The 16,456-nt window shown below is 52.3% G+C and overlaps 8 protein-coding genes across 8 annotated transcripts; 6 read left to right on the plus strand and 2 right to left on the minus strand.

Moving 5' to 3' along the window:
- Nucleotides 1-1,386: 1,386 nt before the first annotated feature.
- On the plus strand, nucleotides 1,387-2,050 carry ACRALDRAFT_1081148 (uncharacterized protein; the record flags this gene model as incomplete). The annotated part of the gene is made up of 3 exons (XM_071019109.1): nucleotides 1,387-1,584; nucleotides 1,657-1,671; nucleotides 1,751-2,050. 3 exons carry the CDS (start codon nucleotides 1,387-1,389, stop codon nucleotides 2,048-2,050), a joined length of 513 nt encoding a protein of 170 aa, XP_070872904.1.
- Nucleotides 2,051-2,319: 269 nt separating this feature from the next.
- Nucleotides 2,320-4,209, minus strand: ACRALDRAFT_1056243 (uncharacterized protein; the record flags this gene model as incomplete). Its single annotated transcript, XM_071015873.1, has 5 exons — nucleotides 2,320-3,202; nucleotides 3,273-3,675; nucleotides 3,742-3,841; nucleotides 3,907-3,988; nucleotides 4,067-4,209. 5 exons carry the CDS (start codon nucleotides 4,207-4,209, stop codon nucleotides 2,320-2,322), a joined length of 1,611 nt encoding a protein of 536 aa, XP_070872905.1.
- A 560-nt stretch (nucleotides 4,210-4,769) lies between these two features.
- ACRALDRAFT_209370 (uncharacterized protein) lies at nucleotides 4,770-5,141 on the plus strand (the record flags this gene model as incomplete). Its single annotated transcript, XM_071022637.1, has 3 exons — nucleotides 4,770-4,786; nucleotides 4,867-4,911; nucleotides 4,988-5,141. The coding sequence occupies 3 exons, from the start codon at nucleotides 4,770-4,772 to the stop codon at nucleotides 5,139-5,141; spliced, it is 216 nt and encodes a 71-aa protein (XP_070872906.1).
- Nucleotides 5,142-5,294: 153 nt separating this feature from the next.
- ACRALDRAFT_1041659 (uncharacterized protein) lies at nucleotides 5,295-7,097 on the plus strand. Its single transcript, XM_071015225.1, has one exon. It carries the CDS (start codon nucleotides 5,316-5,318, stop codon nucleotides 6,804-6,806), a length of 1,491 nt encoding a protein of 496 aa, XP_070872907.1. The 5' UTR covers nucleotides 5,295-5,315; the 3' UTR covers nucleotides 6,807-7,097.
- Nucleotides 7,098-7,352: 255 nt separating this feature from the next.
- Nucleotides 7,353-8,370, plus strand: ACRALDRAFT_1062858 (uncharacterized protein). Its single transcript, XM_071016680.1, has one exon. The coding sequence runs from the start codon at nucleotides 7,485-7,487 to the stop codon at nucleotides 8,076-8,078; it is 594 nt and encodes a 197-aa protein (XP_070872908.1). The 5' UTR covers nucleotides 7,353-7,484; the 3' UTR covers nucleotides 8,079-8,370.
- Nucleotides 8,371-8,606: 236 nt separating this feature from the next.
- ACRALDRAFT_1075848 (uncharacterized protein) lies at nucleotides 8,607-9,236 on the minus strand. Its single transcript, XM_071018434.1, has 2 exons — nucleotides 9,016-9,236; nucleotides 8,607-8,928 (listed from the first exon to the last, which is right to left on the minus strand). Exons 1-2 carry the CDS (start codon nucleotides 9,111-9,113, stop codon nucleotides 8,832-8,834), a joined length of 195 nt encoding a protein of 64 aa, XP_070872909.1. The 5' UTR covers nucleotides 9,114-9,236; the 3' UTR covers nucleotides 8,607-8,831.
- A 708-nt stretch (nucleotides 9,237-9,944) lies between these two features.
- Nucleotides 9,945-12,422, plus strand: ACRALDRAFT_1062860 (uncharacterized protein). The gene is made up of 3 exons (XM_071016681.1): nucleotides 9,945-10,750; nucleotides 10,837-11,783; nucleotides 11,837-12,422. Exons 1-3 carry the CDS (start codon nucleotides 10,138-10,140, stop codon nucleotides 11,903-11,905), a joined length of 1,629 nt encoding a protein of 542 aa, XP_070872910.1. The 5' UTR covers nucleotides 9,945-10,137; the 3' UTR covers nucleotides 11,906-12,422.
- Nucleotides 12,423-12,789: 367 nt separating this feature from the next.
- On the plus strand, nucleotides 12,790-16,298 carry ACRALDRAFT_2108303 (uncharacterized protein; the record flags this gene model as incomplete). The annotated part of the gene is made up of 3 exons (XM_071023369.1): nucleotides 12,790-13,551; nucleotides 13,627-15,440; nucleotides 15,557-16,298. 3 exons carry the CDS (start codon nucleotides 12,790-12,792, stop codon nucleotides 16,296-16,298), a joined length of 3,318 nt encoding a protein of 1,105 aa, XP_070872911.1.
- Between the last annotated feature and the right edge of the window lie 158 nt (nucleotides 16,299-16,456).

Raw genomic sequence — 16,456 nt, forward strand, 5'->3', positions numbered from 1 at the left:
GGGGGGGGGGGATTGGCGACGGGATGCCGTAGGTGGGACTGCAGCAGCCCGGCAAGAGCGAAGGTATTAACAGCGTGGTTGACGAGCTGACCAGCCGTGGTCTCCAAAGCAGTGGCTTTCGGTCCTCCTGCGTGGTCGGCGGCAGCGGAAAGGTGTTGTGAAGTTGGATTGTCCCTTTCCTACTAGCTAACAATCTCGAGCGATTGGGACTGGGATTGGCAGGAGGGGAGAGAGCGACGACCGAGCTGGCTAAGCTTGAATTCACCAGTTTTGTAGTCACTTCTCGCCGATCTCGTAGAGTTCCACTCGAACAGGGAAAGAAAAAAAAGGTAGCAACAGATGAATACCCGTACAAATTCGAGCCAATGGAAATCGGTGTGAAGTCAAAGTTTAACGGGATTGAGAGAGAAACGAGGAGATGTTTTCGAGCGCAGTCGTGCGAGTTGTCAAGATGGCCGCTGTTTCAAAACTCGCTTCGCACTTGAGATAGCAGTATGATGACGGTGAAAGGTGCGGATTCGGATTTACGACCGTTCCCTGATGGATCTTGTTCGGTGGCTTCGGGTTCGCTGAAGTCCGACCCTTCATAGCGAAGGTGAGAAAAAAAGGGTGACTGCGAGGTAGGTCAACGACTACGGGAACGAGACGATGGCCCCGCGATCAATACATGTGGAAACACAGTACGTAATTACGTGATGACCTGGGCTCTGATGCGGACTACTTCCTAATAGCGCGGATGTACAACGTACAGTGTTAGCCAATGTCTCTAGCCACGCCTTGGCTCTCAGAACGGTACTGTATGATTGCACGCGTGGCGTACTGGGTACGAATACGCCACAGAGGCACATAGGTAGTATGAGGTAATCAGCTCATTCCTCGTTGTTCGTACCTAGCTACCTATAGTGGGTAGGCATTAATAACGAGTAGTTTCTTAGCCACCTACGCGTATTACTTAGGTACTCTTCACTTGCTTAGTCACCGGTACAAAGACCTAGGTACCTATGTAGGTCACATAAATTACCTTGACGGACATTTCATTGTACGTTGTACGAATACGTTGTACGTACGAGGCAGGGAACCTTGCCTTGCCTGGCATTCTTCGATTCCAAATGCGTAAACAGACGACCAGGAAGCAAACCATATTAATCCCGGACGAGTTCATCCCTCCGGCAAATTTATGAATTCTTACCTCTATTTACATTGACGGAAGTTGCAAACCAACTTGATTTTTAGAGCCCTCCCATAAATCCCAGAGCCAGCGACTTGGCAATTTGCCCGTCATATTCGTACTCCTTTAACTGTCTCCAGGCGTCTGTTCGGCAAACGTCGTCATGTTCTGATAGGATTGCCAGGCCGTTAGTCACTTCAATCAGCAGTACGCCCATCATGGAATGGCTCGGAGGGTTGGTCAAGGCGACAAATGTGCTCGGGGCTGTCCTTGCTTTCCCTCTACGGCTTATCTGGTCTTTGGTCTCTACACTGGTCGGCTTCATCCTCACCCTCCTCGCACCAGTTATCTACATATTGTCATATAGCTTCCGTTGGCTTACGACACTTGTTCACTTCTGCACCAGTCCGTTCCAAGTAAGCTTTCCCTCTCCTCCAATCAATTGGGGTCATCTTGCCTGCGTGAATACTAATATGCCGTCTCCGCAGCCACTCTATATTTTTGTGAGTCCTCCTTATCTTGGAATAGCCACCATCACAGGTCTGCCTTCCCTGTTCTTCTCCTCACATATTTCACCCACAGATAACTTGTGGAGCAATCATTGGTGGGCTAGCCGGAGTAGTCATGGCAGTCACCTCAGAGGTCATCACTTCGGCCTTGGGAATGCATGATGGCGCGAAGGAGGATTACGATGAGTCCATATCGCCAACCCCCACAACCACACTCACCACGCGGCCTACTTCGAGTAAAACTGGAGATTCGTCTCCCTGCGAAACTGAATGGCATTTCCTCGAAACGATGCCCCCGAGACGCAGGGAACGGACGGTAGGGCTCGTGTCCCAGACGATCCATGAGGAGGAGAGCAACGGCTCTGAGCTTTGATACGTATTAACTCCTAGCTAGGGCGTTCCAAGCCTCGAATTTTAGTATCTAACTAGGTGGCGAGTGATTCAGTGCTATGCGATAAACTGATTGATGATCATGCGATATTGCATCCCCTGAAGTGTCTCTATCCAAACCCTTCAACGCCAATTCCCAACCGTGCGCCGCCGCTGGAGTTCCTTATACCAATGCCCGCATACTAGGCATATAAAAACAAGATGAGGCCCATGAGAAAGATACCGGTAGTGCGGGTCTTACTTCGTCGACACTCACCGGCGATAAAGGTCGCGCTCTCGATCTCGATCACGGATCGGCGACCGGCTGCGACTTCCCGTTTGCCGATCGCGATCCGACCGCCAGTCTTCCCTACTATTGCGTCGCCGGCGGTCGTAAGGTGCCCGTTCGTCTCTGTGTCGCCCGTCATCCCTTCCATAGCTCGGAATATAGGTATCCACATCCCCTCCCCACGCCGCACGGTCACGTCCACCCCGGTGTCTGTCCCGATCCCTGTCGCGGTAGCGTTCGTCGCTGCCATCTCGGGCTCCACTGAAGCTGTCTGCAGGAGGAGGCGGGCGCGGTGGGAGACCCCGCTCACCGGGCAAGATCCGATCCCGTTGCCAAGCAGGACGCCGTTCGTCCCCGGTCCTGTATCCGCTTCCGTTCACCCCGTTCCGGCCGCCGTAGACGTCGCCGCTGCCGAAACCTGCGTTGGCGCCATGAGCTTCCGGACCCATGCCCACAGTTCCCCCCTTGGGTGCTGGAGGCAGAGCTGCTTTCCGATCATGAAACTTGCGTCGATCCAACTCGTGACTTTCCTCAAATGTAGGAAGGTCCCCGGGCTTCGCGGGCAGCGGAGCCATCTTGAAGTACGGATGTTGCAGAGCATCTACGGCATTGATGCGTGTTCGCCAATCAAGTCGAAGGAGCTCCTTCAGCAGAGATATCGCACCAGAGCCATGCTCTCGGAATCTCGTCGACAAGTTGCCGGGTCTTGGACGAGGTTGAAGGGCCTCTGCGCCAGGTAGCGTGTGCCACATGGGCATGTTCTCTGGTGTAGGAGATCCCATTAGGTCCCAGATGATTTCGAGCTGATGATTATCACTCTCCCCCGTTAGAATCGGCTTTCCGGTGAGCATCTCTCCGAACACGCAGCTAGAAAAACACGTCAGCTCTGTCGCGGTATGGGGAAGGGCAATGGTGTTGGTGCAGGAGTGTATCTTACCCGACACCCCAGACATCAATAGCGGTAGTGTATTTCTTCAGGTGAAGGAGGAGCTCAGGAGGTCGGTACCATCGAGTGACCACCAAACCGGTATACTCCCTCTTTCCATCGCCCGCGCCCTGGCCAGGCTTCGGGGTTGCATCGTCATAATGTCTTGCCAGACCAAAATCAGCTATCTGGAGGATGCCCTTGTTGTTGATGAGAAGATTGGCGGCCTTCATGTCGCGGTGGAGAATATGGTTGTCATGCAGATATCGCAAGCCTTCTAGGAGTTGCAGCATGTAGCACTTGATTTGGGGTTCCGTGAAGCGAACAGAGGGATTATCCAAAAGACCTGAGAGGTCATGGTCCATATAAGGAGTCACCATGTACATGATCGGTCGCCTGCGTTTGACGTCGTTGGCTGCGATAGTTCCGAATTCGTAAGCTCATGTTCCGTGGTAGAAAGAGGAGAATGGCCCCAACTTACATCGAGGAGGATGTTCGACGGCCATGTCCTCCAGTCGGAGGATGTTCTCGTGAGACAGCATCTTGAGCAGCTTGATTTCTCGCAAGGCTGTGATGGGGAACTATCTCTGGTCAGTTGTACTCGGCTTCTTAGAATGCTGCATGGCGCCGTGGTGAAGAAACATACTCCATCCTTCTCGTTGTGCATGATTATCTTCTTGAGCGCATAGACTGTATTCGTCTTTCGATTCCTTGCCCGATAGACCTCTCTGAACAGCGAAACGGCGAAAATCAGTATGCGCGTCAAGCCCTCTCTGGCGTTGTCCAACCTGGATCAGATGGCCTACCCAAAAGTGCCCTCGCCGAGCTTGCCCAAAAGCTCGTAATCGGTGATTCTGGAGCATCCCGTAAAGCTTGATCGTGGTCGCTGATGCCGTATAGCAAATGACCGTGGGGACAAGCCTCCCTTGGTGTCGGGGGACATGGCCATATTGCGATGTGTCGGGACGTCAAACTGCGCCCAGGGAAATAGAGAGCTCGGTCTGCGAAGTCGACAGGGCGACACACGGTTATCGATATGAGAGTGGGGTAAACATCGAAACACGAAATCGATCAGTTGATTCTGTCTGCGCAAAATACGCGGCGCTTTCCGTACAAAATGGGGTGGGTGATCGTGATACAAGAGGATTTGAAGTTGGGAAAGTCGCGGTAGGTAGATTGAAAGGTAGAGAACCTCTGAATCTACATTCGTGCAGACATGGGCGTTCTAAAAGTCTAAAAGTCGTCACTGGGTGGGTCCGTGCGTGCGTGACGGGCCAAACGGAGAGGGGCGTGTAACTTACGGTATACATACCGCTAATCAATTCTTACCATGTTACCTATAGCTTTGGATTAGGTAGAGCTCCAGCAACGCTATCCCTTCTCCTGAAAACGATGTCTCCATGATATCCCGGTCTATGAACAGAAGGTTGAATCTTTGCAAGGTCACCTACCTAGCTTTTGGTGTCCACTTAACCGATACTTGAGAATTACTCTATTACCTACTTTTGCATGCTATCGCATGTACTGTCACAGGACCTCTTATTAGGCCGACCTTCGGCAATCGGCAATGAATATATTTTGTATTTTTTGCTTTCATCATTCAGAGGCCATCAAGATTTCTACCTTCCATGATTGAGGATATCTGCACATAGTTCCGTGTATAGTCGACCAGCGCTTTTCTACCTATATATACCGCTAACCAACTAATACACTACACAGTCGCTAAGCAAATTCCGATACATTCTTGACAATCCGCCACCCACCATTATACGCGTTGGAAGGTTAAAATCCATCGAAATCTGCTGCGCCACTATAGTACGTCGCGTGAAACTCCATCGATTTACCACGACCCAAACAGCGTGTCTTCACCTACCTCACTGAAACTGACTGTTATAATCTTCGAATCCCACCTCGAGAGATACTGCTAACCAAGTTTCGAATAGACCAGTGTGGTATCCCTGGGTTATTTAAGCACTAATCGGTATGCCTGCGAATATGATGGGAACTGGCGAACCGCCTGAGTTATGCCACCCCGAGTCACGGGTTCTTATCATTATGACTGGGGGCACTATCTGTATGCAGCCTACTCCAGACGGCCTACAGCCTATCGGCGGATTCCTTGCGAATGCCATGGCTCCGCGTCCGTCTTTCAATGACAGGTCACCACCATCGACCCTTGAGGCTTTGAAAGACGGTCAAAAGGTTGTGCTAGACAGCTTGCGGACGCCGCCAAGCACTTACCTCCGCCATGTCCGATATGGGGTCATGGAATTCTCCCCTCTCTTGGACTCGAGTTCTATCTCGTCCGCAGGCTGGACTGAGATTGCTCAGACGGTCACAGAGAACTATCGGCTTTTCGATGGGTTCGTCATTCTGCATGGCACGGACTCTCTATCCTATACGGCATCTGCCCTCTCATTCATGATGTCGGACTTGGGCAAGCCCATCATTCTCACGGGGTCCCAAGCTCCGATATTTAACTTACAGTCGGACGCAGTGGATAACCTGCTGGGTTCTCTTATTATCGCGGGAACGTTTGTCATCCCAGAAGTATGTATATTTTTCCATCACAACCTCTACAGAGGGAACCGGACCACCAAGAACTCCGCAGTCAACTTTGACGCATTCGCTAGCCCCAACTGCGAGGCACTGGCCAAGATGAACGGCCTTGGGATCGACGTAAATTGGTCCTTGGTTCTCCGGCCCACGAGGATTGCGGAGCTCGAAGTTACCCAACATCTCGACACAGCACATGTGGCCTGTATCCACATCTTTCCCGGAATCACGCCGGAGATGGTCGACTCGGTTCTTCGTGCCCCCAATCTGCGTGGCCTTGTTCTCAGAACATTCGGCATGGGAAATGCCCCGGGCGGTGTCGACGGGAGTCTCACAAATGTCATCAAGTCAGCCATTGACCGAGGCATCATCGTGGTCAATGTCAGTCAGTGTCTGGACGGCTTCGTGTCCCCGCTATATGGCCCGGGCACGGAGCTGGGTAGAGCCGGCGTGATATTCGGGCAGGATCTCACCACAGAGGCTGCGCTGACCAAGCTGTCCTATCTCCTGGCACTACCAAACCTTACGATCCCTGAGATTAAAGCTAAGATGTCCCGGTCGCTCCGCGGCGAAATGACCGAGCTCAAGCGTCCAATGTTCTCGCACCCCGTGTATTCTCTGGAAACCGCTATAGCTGGTCTCGCTATGAACGAATCCGCATTCACTGCCTTGGGATACGCTATACGCGACGGAGATAGCGACACCGTCAAGCAATTGCTCGATAACGATGACGTGGGGGGCTCCAACCAACCACTGCTAAAACACGCCGATTACGCAGGGAACACTGCCGTCCACCTTGCTGCTGTTGGAAGGGCGGAAATACTCCGAGAGCTCCTCAGCAGGGGGGCAAGCGTCCATGTGAGGAACCGGGCCAACAACACGCCCCTGTTCGTGGCAGAAAGGGTCAACGACAATGAAGAGTGTGTCCGGCTGCTAAAGGAGGCAGGGGCTCATTTATGGCAGAATGAAGCCCAGATTCTAGGTACCTAAGGTCAAATGAATCTCCGCCTCTCGAGTAGTTTGATACTGAATACCTGCTTTGGATATGGTAGCTGTTGGGTAGGTGTACCTGGTAGGCTATGGTGGGCCACATTGTGGGACTATAAGTATGGCTTCAGCAACCCAGATCTCGGCTTCGAGGGACCTGTTAGGATGTACAGGACGTCTTGGCCTTCTCTCCAGCTCGTCGGTGAGGCCTTGACGATGTACATCGTAATCCGGATCGCATAATGACGAGCAAGCAATTACAAGACCGAAGGGATGGCTATGTTGTGAGTGTATAAAAGTAATTCTATAAACAAGATCAGTAAAATGAAACCACATGGGGTCTCAACACACGGTCGCACCTCTAGGTTGTCTCTTCGTACAAGGGGTTGGCGGCAAAAGTCATATAGGACTACGCGGTTATCCCATCAAGGTAGTCGAACGAGTGGGTCCCTCTCTTTGCAGTCAAATTTTCCCGTAGGCGCCAGCTAGCGACATAGACGCACGCGGCTCTAATTCGGAGTTCGGCACTACCCCAATCTACATTTTCTTCAACTTCTGCCCTCCGGTCGTTGTTAAACGTACCTTGCCGACACACACTAAACGGCAGACACTAGAAGCACAAGATCTTACGTCCATTTATTGCGATCGAGTACGAATAGTCCATTAATTCTCTCCCTCACCATGGCAGACCAACAAACGCCAAGCTTGGCCGAAGGCCAGCCCGAACCCTCAGACGGTCTTCCAAACACACCGCCGCTCATCCACAAAGCGGCCATAGCTGGCGCCGTCATCTCCCCGATCGTCATGCTCCTACCCCCCCGACGTATGGACTGGCGCTTCCTCATACTGGCCGCGACATTCTCCATGTCCACCTCGCAGCTTGCGTACGACTACACAGGCCGCTCCATCTACGACCGGTTCGGCGCGCGCGCCCAGCAAGTATTCAACTCCGACCTTCCCGAGCACGCGAAAGAGGCGCAGCGTCGACTTCGCCAGGAGCGCATGGCCCGTGAAGGTCTGACAGAGGCCGACATGCGGCGCATCGAGCTTGAGAAGCGGGGTGGCTTAGAGAAGCTATGGTACGGCGACGAGACACGGGAGGAGTGGAATCAAAGGAGAGCAGAGGAGCATAGGAAGGCTCTGGAAGAAGGCAAGGGACTTTGGGGGATTATTATCGATCAGGTGTCAGAGGTTATACCCGGCAGTGGGAAGCGTAGCCAACAGGAACAGGACGAGGGCGCGAAGAAGAGTGAGGAGGATAGCAAACGTCCATGATGGGCCATGCTTATTCAGACGACGAGACCGGGACGCATTCGCTGGTCACGGATATCCTGTGTAATATATGTATCAAGATGGCCTAATAGCCAGTGGCCGGAACATGTACCTCCAGAGGCGTTGCGGACGGAATGGTTGGAACATGCACGTTGTTGGTTTGGGAAACCGGCTAGCATAACCTTTGTGCCCAATACAAGTGTCCCGGAAAAGGGCACTTCGCCACATAGATGCTAGTGCTATTATCCTAAATTGTATGAACGGATTGGATACCATTACCTTTCGGGTAAACGCGCTGCAGAGCGCGCAGAGCACCGTGAGCACCGTCATCTGCGCGTGGCACCGGGTTCGCGTAACCCCGGGCTCTGCCTTCACAGACGTATGGTCTGACGGAAGCTGATATATGACCCTAAGACGCAGAATGTCCCAGATTCTACACGTAACTGAGCATCGCATGTCCGTTGCGTCATCCAGCAACCAGTATTTCCCTCCACGTCCACGTTAAGTATCCGCCAAGTTTGCAGCTGGATGGAGTATTAACTAGTTGGCGGTGTTATTTTGGGCTAATGTTGGTCTTGCGGAGCACTACAGTCGTCCCGTACGCGCGGCTTGCGACCTCTTTGCAGACCCTCTTCTTTTTCCTCCCGTTATTACTGTTTCGCTCTTATCGGGACCTTCGCCATCCGGTAACCAGATGCTTGACATCCTCATTGCGGTCGTCCGAATCTGACGAGAGGGCGACTGTTCCACTTATATTCAGCACTTACTTCTCGTCAGGTCCCATTTGACTCCACCCTTCACCATCTTGGCCAGGTCGATCGGTCTCAATCGTCGTGCGACCACTTTTGGTGGTCTTGATACTAGGGTAAACGGGGCTTATTATCACTGGTTCTGCGTAGAAATCAATTTGTTTGTATGAATTCGTCTGCGTAGTGCTCACCCATGTAGGTGTTTACTGGCCGGCATGTGCTCTGTCGGTCTGTTGGCGCGTATTCCGTTTCTTTCTTGGCGAGGACCGATACAAAGTGCGTTGTACATATGTATAGGTAGGTAATTAATAGCTGGCGTGCTTCTGGCCAATGGTGGCGGGATTTACTGTTTGAGGGAGGGTAATCAAAACAACGTCGAAAGTGTACTCGTGGCTGGTAACCGTTGCGTGAACGGTTGCCTCAATGGAGGAGGTATTGAACTTGCTACGGTGTAATGTCGCGAAGTTTTACAAGGGCCATTCCGAATACCATCTTGCTTATCTGCACGTGATGAAGTCGTCTGAGATGGCTTTGCGGTTGGCACCATAATTAATCGTTGGTTACGTTGTACCTACGTTGTACTTCGTACCAACGGCAGCGCAAGTATTGATACCGAAGAACCTGGAAGTCAAAACACCACGGAAGGGAGTCCATAGAATACATGAAGTCATTCTTGAGCGAGAACTGCGCCTTGTCCAATGACGGATTCTTAACTTTTTGAAGATCCGCACGCCACTATACAATATGCATACGCCTCGCCTCGAAGGTTGAGATCGGTCGAAACCTTTGCTGAGCGACTGTACGGATACCTAGGTACGAATACCACCTACCTTACCGTGCCTACCTACCACCATACGACGTACGAAGTAGGTACACAGGTACTTCCATGGTTCTTAATTAAGAATGTGGGGCAGCCGCTGGCATGGAGAGACCCACTAAAATGAAGCCACCCAGCGAAGCGACTGGTTCCCGGGACCGCTTCAGGCACCCTTCATACCCCCTGCACAGCCCCTGGATCTTCTCGTTCTTGCCTCTTGTTTTGGCCGATGACCTTTCTTGTCCAATCAATCAAAGTCAACACACGTCAGTCACATCATGTCAGTTTGGAAGACACCATTTAGTACCTTCTCTTTATCTTTTCCGACGGACTTTTGGTTTCCTCACCACCCACGCAGAACACAACCGAGAACGGAATCCTCTCCTAATTCATTGCAACGTCAGCCCAATAAGTCTCGCGCGATCCTATTTCCCATATAGTTCCCATTTGGAGCCCTGCGACCGTGGCCTGGTTTTCACACCAGACTGCCAGCACTATGGCTACGAACGACTTCTATTACGGCAACCGACCGCCATCAACCGGACCCTCACAGTCGCAGTCCCCTTATAGCGGCGCTGCCTACATGCCGTCTCCCGCCTCAACGACTGCGCCGCCCTACAGCTCAAGCAACCCCGTCCCGGACACGACTAATAGACCACCGCGCAGTGATACTGTTTCTCCCTTCGACACAGTCTTCGACGACAATGCCTACCCGACAGACTCGACACAGAATGGGTTTCGGCCCAGCCCCTACGGCAGCAGCACCACTAACATGATGCAACAACCTACTCCCTACGGCCACCAAGACACAGCCTACTATGGCCCAGGCTCATCAGCAACACCTGTCTCCAATCTCCCTCCGCAGGCGCACTTCGCCGACGACATACCCTTGCAAAATCATGGCCACGAGCCCAATCAACCACACAAGGATGTTGAGATGAATGATCATGTATATGACGTCCCAGGTTCACAAAGACGAAAGAAATCGAAAAAGGTCGGTTTTGGCCAGCTTGGCATGTTTGGCGCCGACAAGAAGCGCATCCCTTGGGTTGTGTATTTCTTCACGGCTGTCCAGATCGGTGTGTTCATCGGCCAACTGGTGAGGAATGGTAAGCACCACGTTCACTGGGACTCCCTCTACCCGGCTCCTGCCGTGGTTATTTTGCGGCCCACGGAGCGCTGACAGGATAGATAGGAATCCTAACTGGTACACCGATCATGATCAAACCGAGTTTCAATCCCATGATCGGCCCATCTTATTATGTCAACGTCAACATGGGAGCGCGATATGTTCCCTGTATGCACATCCCAAAAGAAATCAAAGAGGCGACGATCCCCATATACTGGCCGTGTCCCAACACTACCAACAGCGACCCACTAAACGACTCGAATCGTTGCTCCCTTGGGGAGCTCTGTGGATTTGGCGGTGTGCCAGATCCCCAGAATCCGGACGAGGACGGCGTACCCAATCAGTGGTTCCGATTCATCACACCCATATTTCTACACGCCGGCTTAATCCACATCGCCGTCAACATGCTGCTGCAGTTAACCATAGCCAAGGAGATGGAAATGGCCATTGGTCCCATTCGCTTCTTCCTCGTTTACATTAGTGCGGGCATCTTCGGCAATATCATGGGTGCCAATTTTGCTGGCTCCGGTGAGGTCTCTCAAGGAGCCTCCGGTGCTCTCTTCGGGATCATCGCGTTGACCTTACTCGACCTCCTTTACTCCTGGAAGGAGCGTCGATCTCCAATCAAGGATTTGCTCTTCATTATCATCGACATAGCCGTCTGCTTCGTCCTCGGGCTTCTACCTGGTCTGGACAATTTTGCCCATATTGGTGGCTTTCTGATGGGGCTTTGCCTCGGCATCTGTGTCCTTCACTCTCCCAATTCTTTGAGAAAGAGGCTCGGCTACGAGACGTCTTATGCCACAGTCAGTGTGCCAGCAAATGAGGGAGGAGCGCCACCCTTCATGAAGAACCCCACTGGGTTTTTTAAAGGACGAAAACCGCTCTGGTGGATTTGGTGGATTATTCGTGCTGCGGCTCTCATTCTCGTCATTGTAGTCTTCATTGTGCTTCTCAACAACTTCTACGTCGGTAAGACGGATTGCAGCTGGTGCAGGCGCCTTAGCTGTTTGGTAAGTAAATGCCCCTCATTATGACATGGGGCTCCTCGCTAACGGGGTGACAGCCGGTCAGTAATTGGTGCGAAATGGGGGATCTCAGCTTTGAGGAATTCTCGGAGAACCCTTCTCCGTGATGGCGGGCAGGATCAGCTCAAGCCGTCGCTATTCTTTTTTACCCCGTTTTTCTTGCGATTCCATTAATGGACAAGCTCTCCATACCAGAGCCATCAGGCGACGTATGACCTTGTGCGCTTTCTATGCAAGTCGTGCGCTTCTGGCTTCGCATTGATTTAGTCTGGCTACGTACAACGATAGCCTCCCGAGTCCCATGCTGGCTGTTGGGACAGGATCGGCTATGCAAAAGTACTTCTGGTGTCGGGAGGGCATGCGGCGACTGAGCTGCCGCAGGAAAGTGTATGTGTAGAGTTATCATGAGAGTGTGGACAGAACATATACGAGGAAGCAAACTCGATTCCATCCCAGGAATAAGATATCGCATCTGGTGTATTCTCTCCACTCCCGTGGGTTGGTCATGAAGCTCATCACACCCAGCATATCTGGGCCTACGGCAGGGACTATGATGTTACGAACCATTAGATAGAGTCGTTGAATAGAGATACGAACCAGCTACAGAATCAAAGCACATGATCTCCGTAGGTTCCTTCGGTAGGTATTCTGTACCTATGGTATGTCGAATCCCGAACCCTCAATTGTACCTTGTACACCTATAGTACTACCTAATTAATAAGTATGATGACTCATCATGTCGCGTATCCATTAAGTGGTCCGTCACGTCACGTCCTAACGCGTCCCACCTAGAATCTGGGTATCTGGGTGGGTTTGCGCGTTACCTAGGTATTACTACTCGATATCGTAGGTTATCTCTAGCCATAGTAGCACAACACAAACAACACCACCACCATCACCACCAACAGCCCCTCCATCGAAGCATATGTCGGTTGTGAACGTGGTCACTCAAACTTCTGGTGTCTCATCGTAAGAGCTCCATCAAAGCATCATGCCAGCGACTGTCTTGCCCCAGAAACGGGCGCTCGGGGAGACGCCCAGCGCTCGTCAAAACATCCCCCCGGCCCCTGGTTCGATCAAGAAGCGCAAGGTTGAGCCTTTCTCATCCTCACCGGCACCGAGACTTTCGGGTATCCAAAGAAAACCCAAAGGCCAACTTGAGTCAAGTCAGCCCAAGAGCGCCTTCGAGTCGGAGGTCCTCGAGAAGCTGAGCCAGGACATTTCGGACCTCAAGCAGAGCAATAGCGAGAAGGATCAGGCATGGGAAAGGCCACCTTTGCCTGACCTGGATCCCAATGTCGACAATATCTGCTTTCAACAGATTGAGGCCGAGGAAGGAACGTTGCACGGGGGCAGGACCGCGGTCAAGCTTTTCGGCGTAACCGAGAAGGGCAACTCGGTCATGCTTCACGTCACCGATTTCAGACATTACCTTTACGTTGCAGCCCCCGTCTCCTTTCAGCCCCAGGACTGCATCGCCTTCAAGGCCTTCCTCGAGGCCCAAGTCGCTGACCGTCAGCCTGTCATTTACTCGGTGTCTCTGGTCATGCGCGAGAACATCTACGGATTTCGAGGCAATGTCCAGAGTCCATATCTCAAGATCACTGTCAACGATCCAAAGCTCATCGCCAGGGTTCGGTCTACGATCGAGTCTGGCAGTGCCAACTGGAAGGGTCTATGGACAGGTGCCGAAGGCGGTGTCATGACATTTGACAGCATCCAGTATATTCTTCGATTCATGATTGACTGCAAGGTATGGCGCCCGCTGTGGAAATTCTCGCTGCTGCATCATACGCCGTTAAGTGACCAAGGCTAACCGCAGAAATAGATCCAGGGAATGTCTTGGGTCGAAGCACCAGCCAAAACCTATACTCTCCTTCCATCATATCGGAGGCAATCCAACTGCCAGATCGAGGCTGAAATCCGCTATACCGACCTCATCGCCCACAAGCCCGAGGGCGAGTGGTCGAAGATGGCGCCTCTCCGTATATTGTCGTTTGATATCGAATGCGCTGGACGCAAAGGCATCTTTCCCGAGGCAACCCACGATCCCGTGATCCAGATTGCCAACCTCGTCACCAGATACGGAGAGGACAAGCCGTTTGTGCGGAACGTCTTCTGTCTCAATACAACCAGCTCGATTGTGGCAACACAGGTACTCGAGTTTCAGAAGGAGGAAGACATGTTGAGCGAGTGGCAGAAGTTTGTGCAGACGGTGGACCCTGATCTCATCATTGGATACAACATTGCCAACTTTGATTTTCCCTATTTACTGGAACGGGCCCACCACCTTCAAGTCCCAGGGTTCAACTACTGGTCACGGTTACCCAGCGTTCCGTCCAGGTGCAGGGAAACCAAATTTTCGAGCAAACAGATGGGGAACCGTGACTCCAAGACAACGAACACCAACGGCCGGCTACAGCTGGACCTTCTGCAACTGGTGCAGCGTGACTATCATCTCCGCAGCTATACCTTGAACTCAGTATGCTCCCAGTTCTTGGGCGAGCAGAAGGAGGATGTTCACCACTCGATGATTACCGAACTGTTCAACGGGACGGCGGAATCCCGCCGACGTCTGGCCCTGTACTGCTTAAAAGACGCCTACTTACCACAGCGGCTGATGGACAAGCTGTCTTGTCTTGAAAACTACACCGAAATGGCAAGAGTCACGGGCGTACCCTTCAACTTCCTGTTGGCGCGAGGCCAGCAAGTCAAGTTTATGAGTCAACTCTTCAGGAAGGCCCTCGAGCAGAAGCTCGTCATACCCAACATGAAGTCCGAAGCGTCAGATGAACAGTACGAGGGGGCAACGGTCATTGAACCCACACGTGGTTACTACGACGTGCCCATTGCCACGCTCGATTTTGCGTCCCTATACCCGAGCATCATGCAGGCGCACAACCTCTGCTACACTACTTTGCTCAGAAAGCCAATGATCGAGAAGTTCAATCTGAAGAAGGACGAGGATTACATTGTCACGCCGGCCGGCGACCTCTTTGTCACGACAAAACAGAGGAAGGGTCTCCTCGCACAGATTCTCGAAGAACTCCTCGCTGCGAGAAAACAGGCCAAACGAGAACTAGCCGCCGAGACGGATCCTTTCAAGAAGGCGGTGCTGAACGGTCGGCAGCTGGCTCTGAAAATCAGCGCAAACTCGGTTTACGGCCTGACCGGTGCGACGACAGGCAAGCTTCCTTGTCTCGAAATCGCCAGTGGCACCACTAGCTTTGGCCGGCAGATGATTGAAAAAACCAAAGAAGAAGTCGAGGCCAAGTACAACATCGCCAACGGGTACGCGCATGATGCGCAGGTCATCTACGGCGACACGGACTCGGTCATGGTCAAATTTGGTACCAAGGAACTCGCGGAAACGATGAAGCTTGGTGAAGAGGCGGCAGCCTTCGTTTCTGCCAAGTTTATCAAGCCCATCAAGCTAGAGTTCGAGAAGGTGTATTTCCCCTACCTCCTCATCAACAAGAAGCGGTACGCCGGTCTGTACTGGACCAGGCCGGACAAGTACGACAAGATGGACACCAAGGGCATTGAGACGGTCCGACGTGACAATTGCCTCCTCGTGCAGACCGTCATTGAAAAGGTGCTTCGAATGATCTTAATTGATCGAGACGTTCCAGGCGCACAAGAGTATGTCTTATATTTGGTCTTTCGCCAACACAGTCCCCGTTTTCGGGGCGGGTTCTCCTTTCCCTTTCAATATGCGGTAGGGTAGAGTACATTGAGCTAACCAACCATCTGACTAGGTACGTCAAAGACACCATCTCCGACCTCTTGCAGAACAAGGTCGACATGTCGAAGCTGGTAATCACCAAGGCTCTCGCGAAAGACGACTACACGGCCAGGCAAGCACACGTGGAGCTAGCGCAGCGTATGAAGAAACGAGATGCAGGCTCGGCTCCTGGACTCGGCGATCGGGTGGCCTACGTCATGGTGAAGGGCCCGGCTGGCTCGAGAAACTACGAGAAGTCGGAAGATCCAATCTTCGTACTGGAGAATAACGTGCCCATCGACACAAGGTACTACCTTGACAACCAGCTGGCGAAGCCTCTGTCACGAATCTTTGAGCCGATTCTGGGAGAGACCAAGGCCAACTCGCTTCTGACAGGAGCGCACACGCGGACCATCTCTGTAGCGGCACCGACGGTGGGCGGGTTGATGAAATTCGCCAAGAAAACGCAGACATGCATGGGCTGCAAGAAGCCCCTGACGGGTAAAGAGGAGAGCGCTGGCGCAACATGCTCAAACTGCGGACCACGTGTGGGAGAGTTGTACAAGAAGACGTTGGACCGTGTGTCGGACCTTGAAGTGCGGTTTGGGAGGCTGTGGACACAATGCCAGCGGTGCCAGGGCAGCATGCATTGCGAGGTGATCTGCAGCAGCAAGGACTGTCCGATTTTCTACATGCGAATGAAGGCCAAGAAAGACCTGGAAGATGCCGGGAAGGAGCTTGAGCGGTTTGACTTTGACCAGGCCGCAATCTGGTGATGGGGGAGGCATCTCGCAAGGGAGACACGGCGCCTGTATCATAATACGTTTATTCTATATTTGGGAAGGGGCTGGATAACATGTAGTTATACGAAGGTCTGTAATGTTGTTTGGATGGTCTGGGTTGGTCTTGAATGGTTTTTATAAGGAGTTTGCTT

The sequence above is a fragment of the Sodiomyces alcalophilus genome (assembly GCF_042370955.1).
Source record: "Sodiomyces alcalophilus JCM 7366 unplaced genomic scaffold ACRALscaffold_6, whole genome shotgun sequence".
Lineage (NCBI taxonomy): Eukaryota > Fungi > Ascomycota > Sordariomycetes > Glomerellales > Plectosphaerellaceae > Sodiomyces > Sodiomyces alcalophilus.

Bases quoted from the DNA above. Each gene is read 5' to 3' on its own strand.
- ACRALDRAFT_1041659 (XM_071015225.1), top strand. From the start codon at position 5,316: ATGACTGGGGGCACTATCTGTATGCAGCCTACTCCAGACGGCCTACAG.
- ACRALDRAFT_1062860 (XM_071016681.1), top strand. From the start codon at position 10,138: ATGGCTACGAACGACTTCTATTACGGCAACCGACCGCCATCAACCGGA. The intron at 10,751-10,836 runs GTAAGCACCACG...CAGGATAGATAG, and splicing joins CGGCCAACTGGTGAGGAATG to GAATCCTAACTGGTACACCG. The intron at 11,784-11,836 runs GTAAGTAAATGC...ACGGGGTGACAG, and splicing joins GCAGGCGCCTTAGCTGTTTG to CCGGTCAGTAATTGGTGCGA.
- ACRALDRAFT_1062858 (XM_071016680.1), top strand. From the start codon at position 7,485: ATGGCAGACCAACAAACGCCAAGCTTGGCCGAAGGCCAGCCCGAACCC.
- ACRALDRAFT_1075848 (XM_071018434.1), bottom strand. From the start codon at position 9,113: ATGTACAACGCACTTTGTATCGGTCCTCGCCAAGAAAGAAACGGAATA. The intron at 8,929-9,015 runs GTGAGCACTACG...CCTAGTATCAAG, and splicing joins GCCAGTAAACACCTACATGG to ACCACCAAAAGTGGTCGCAC.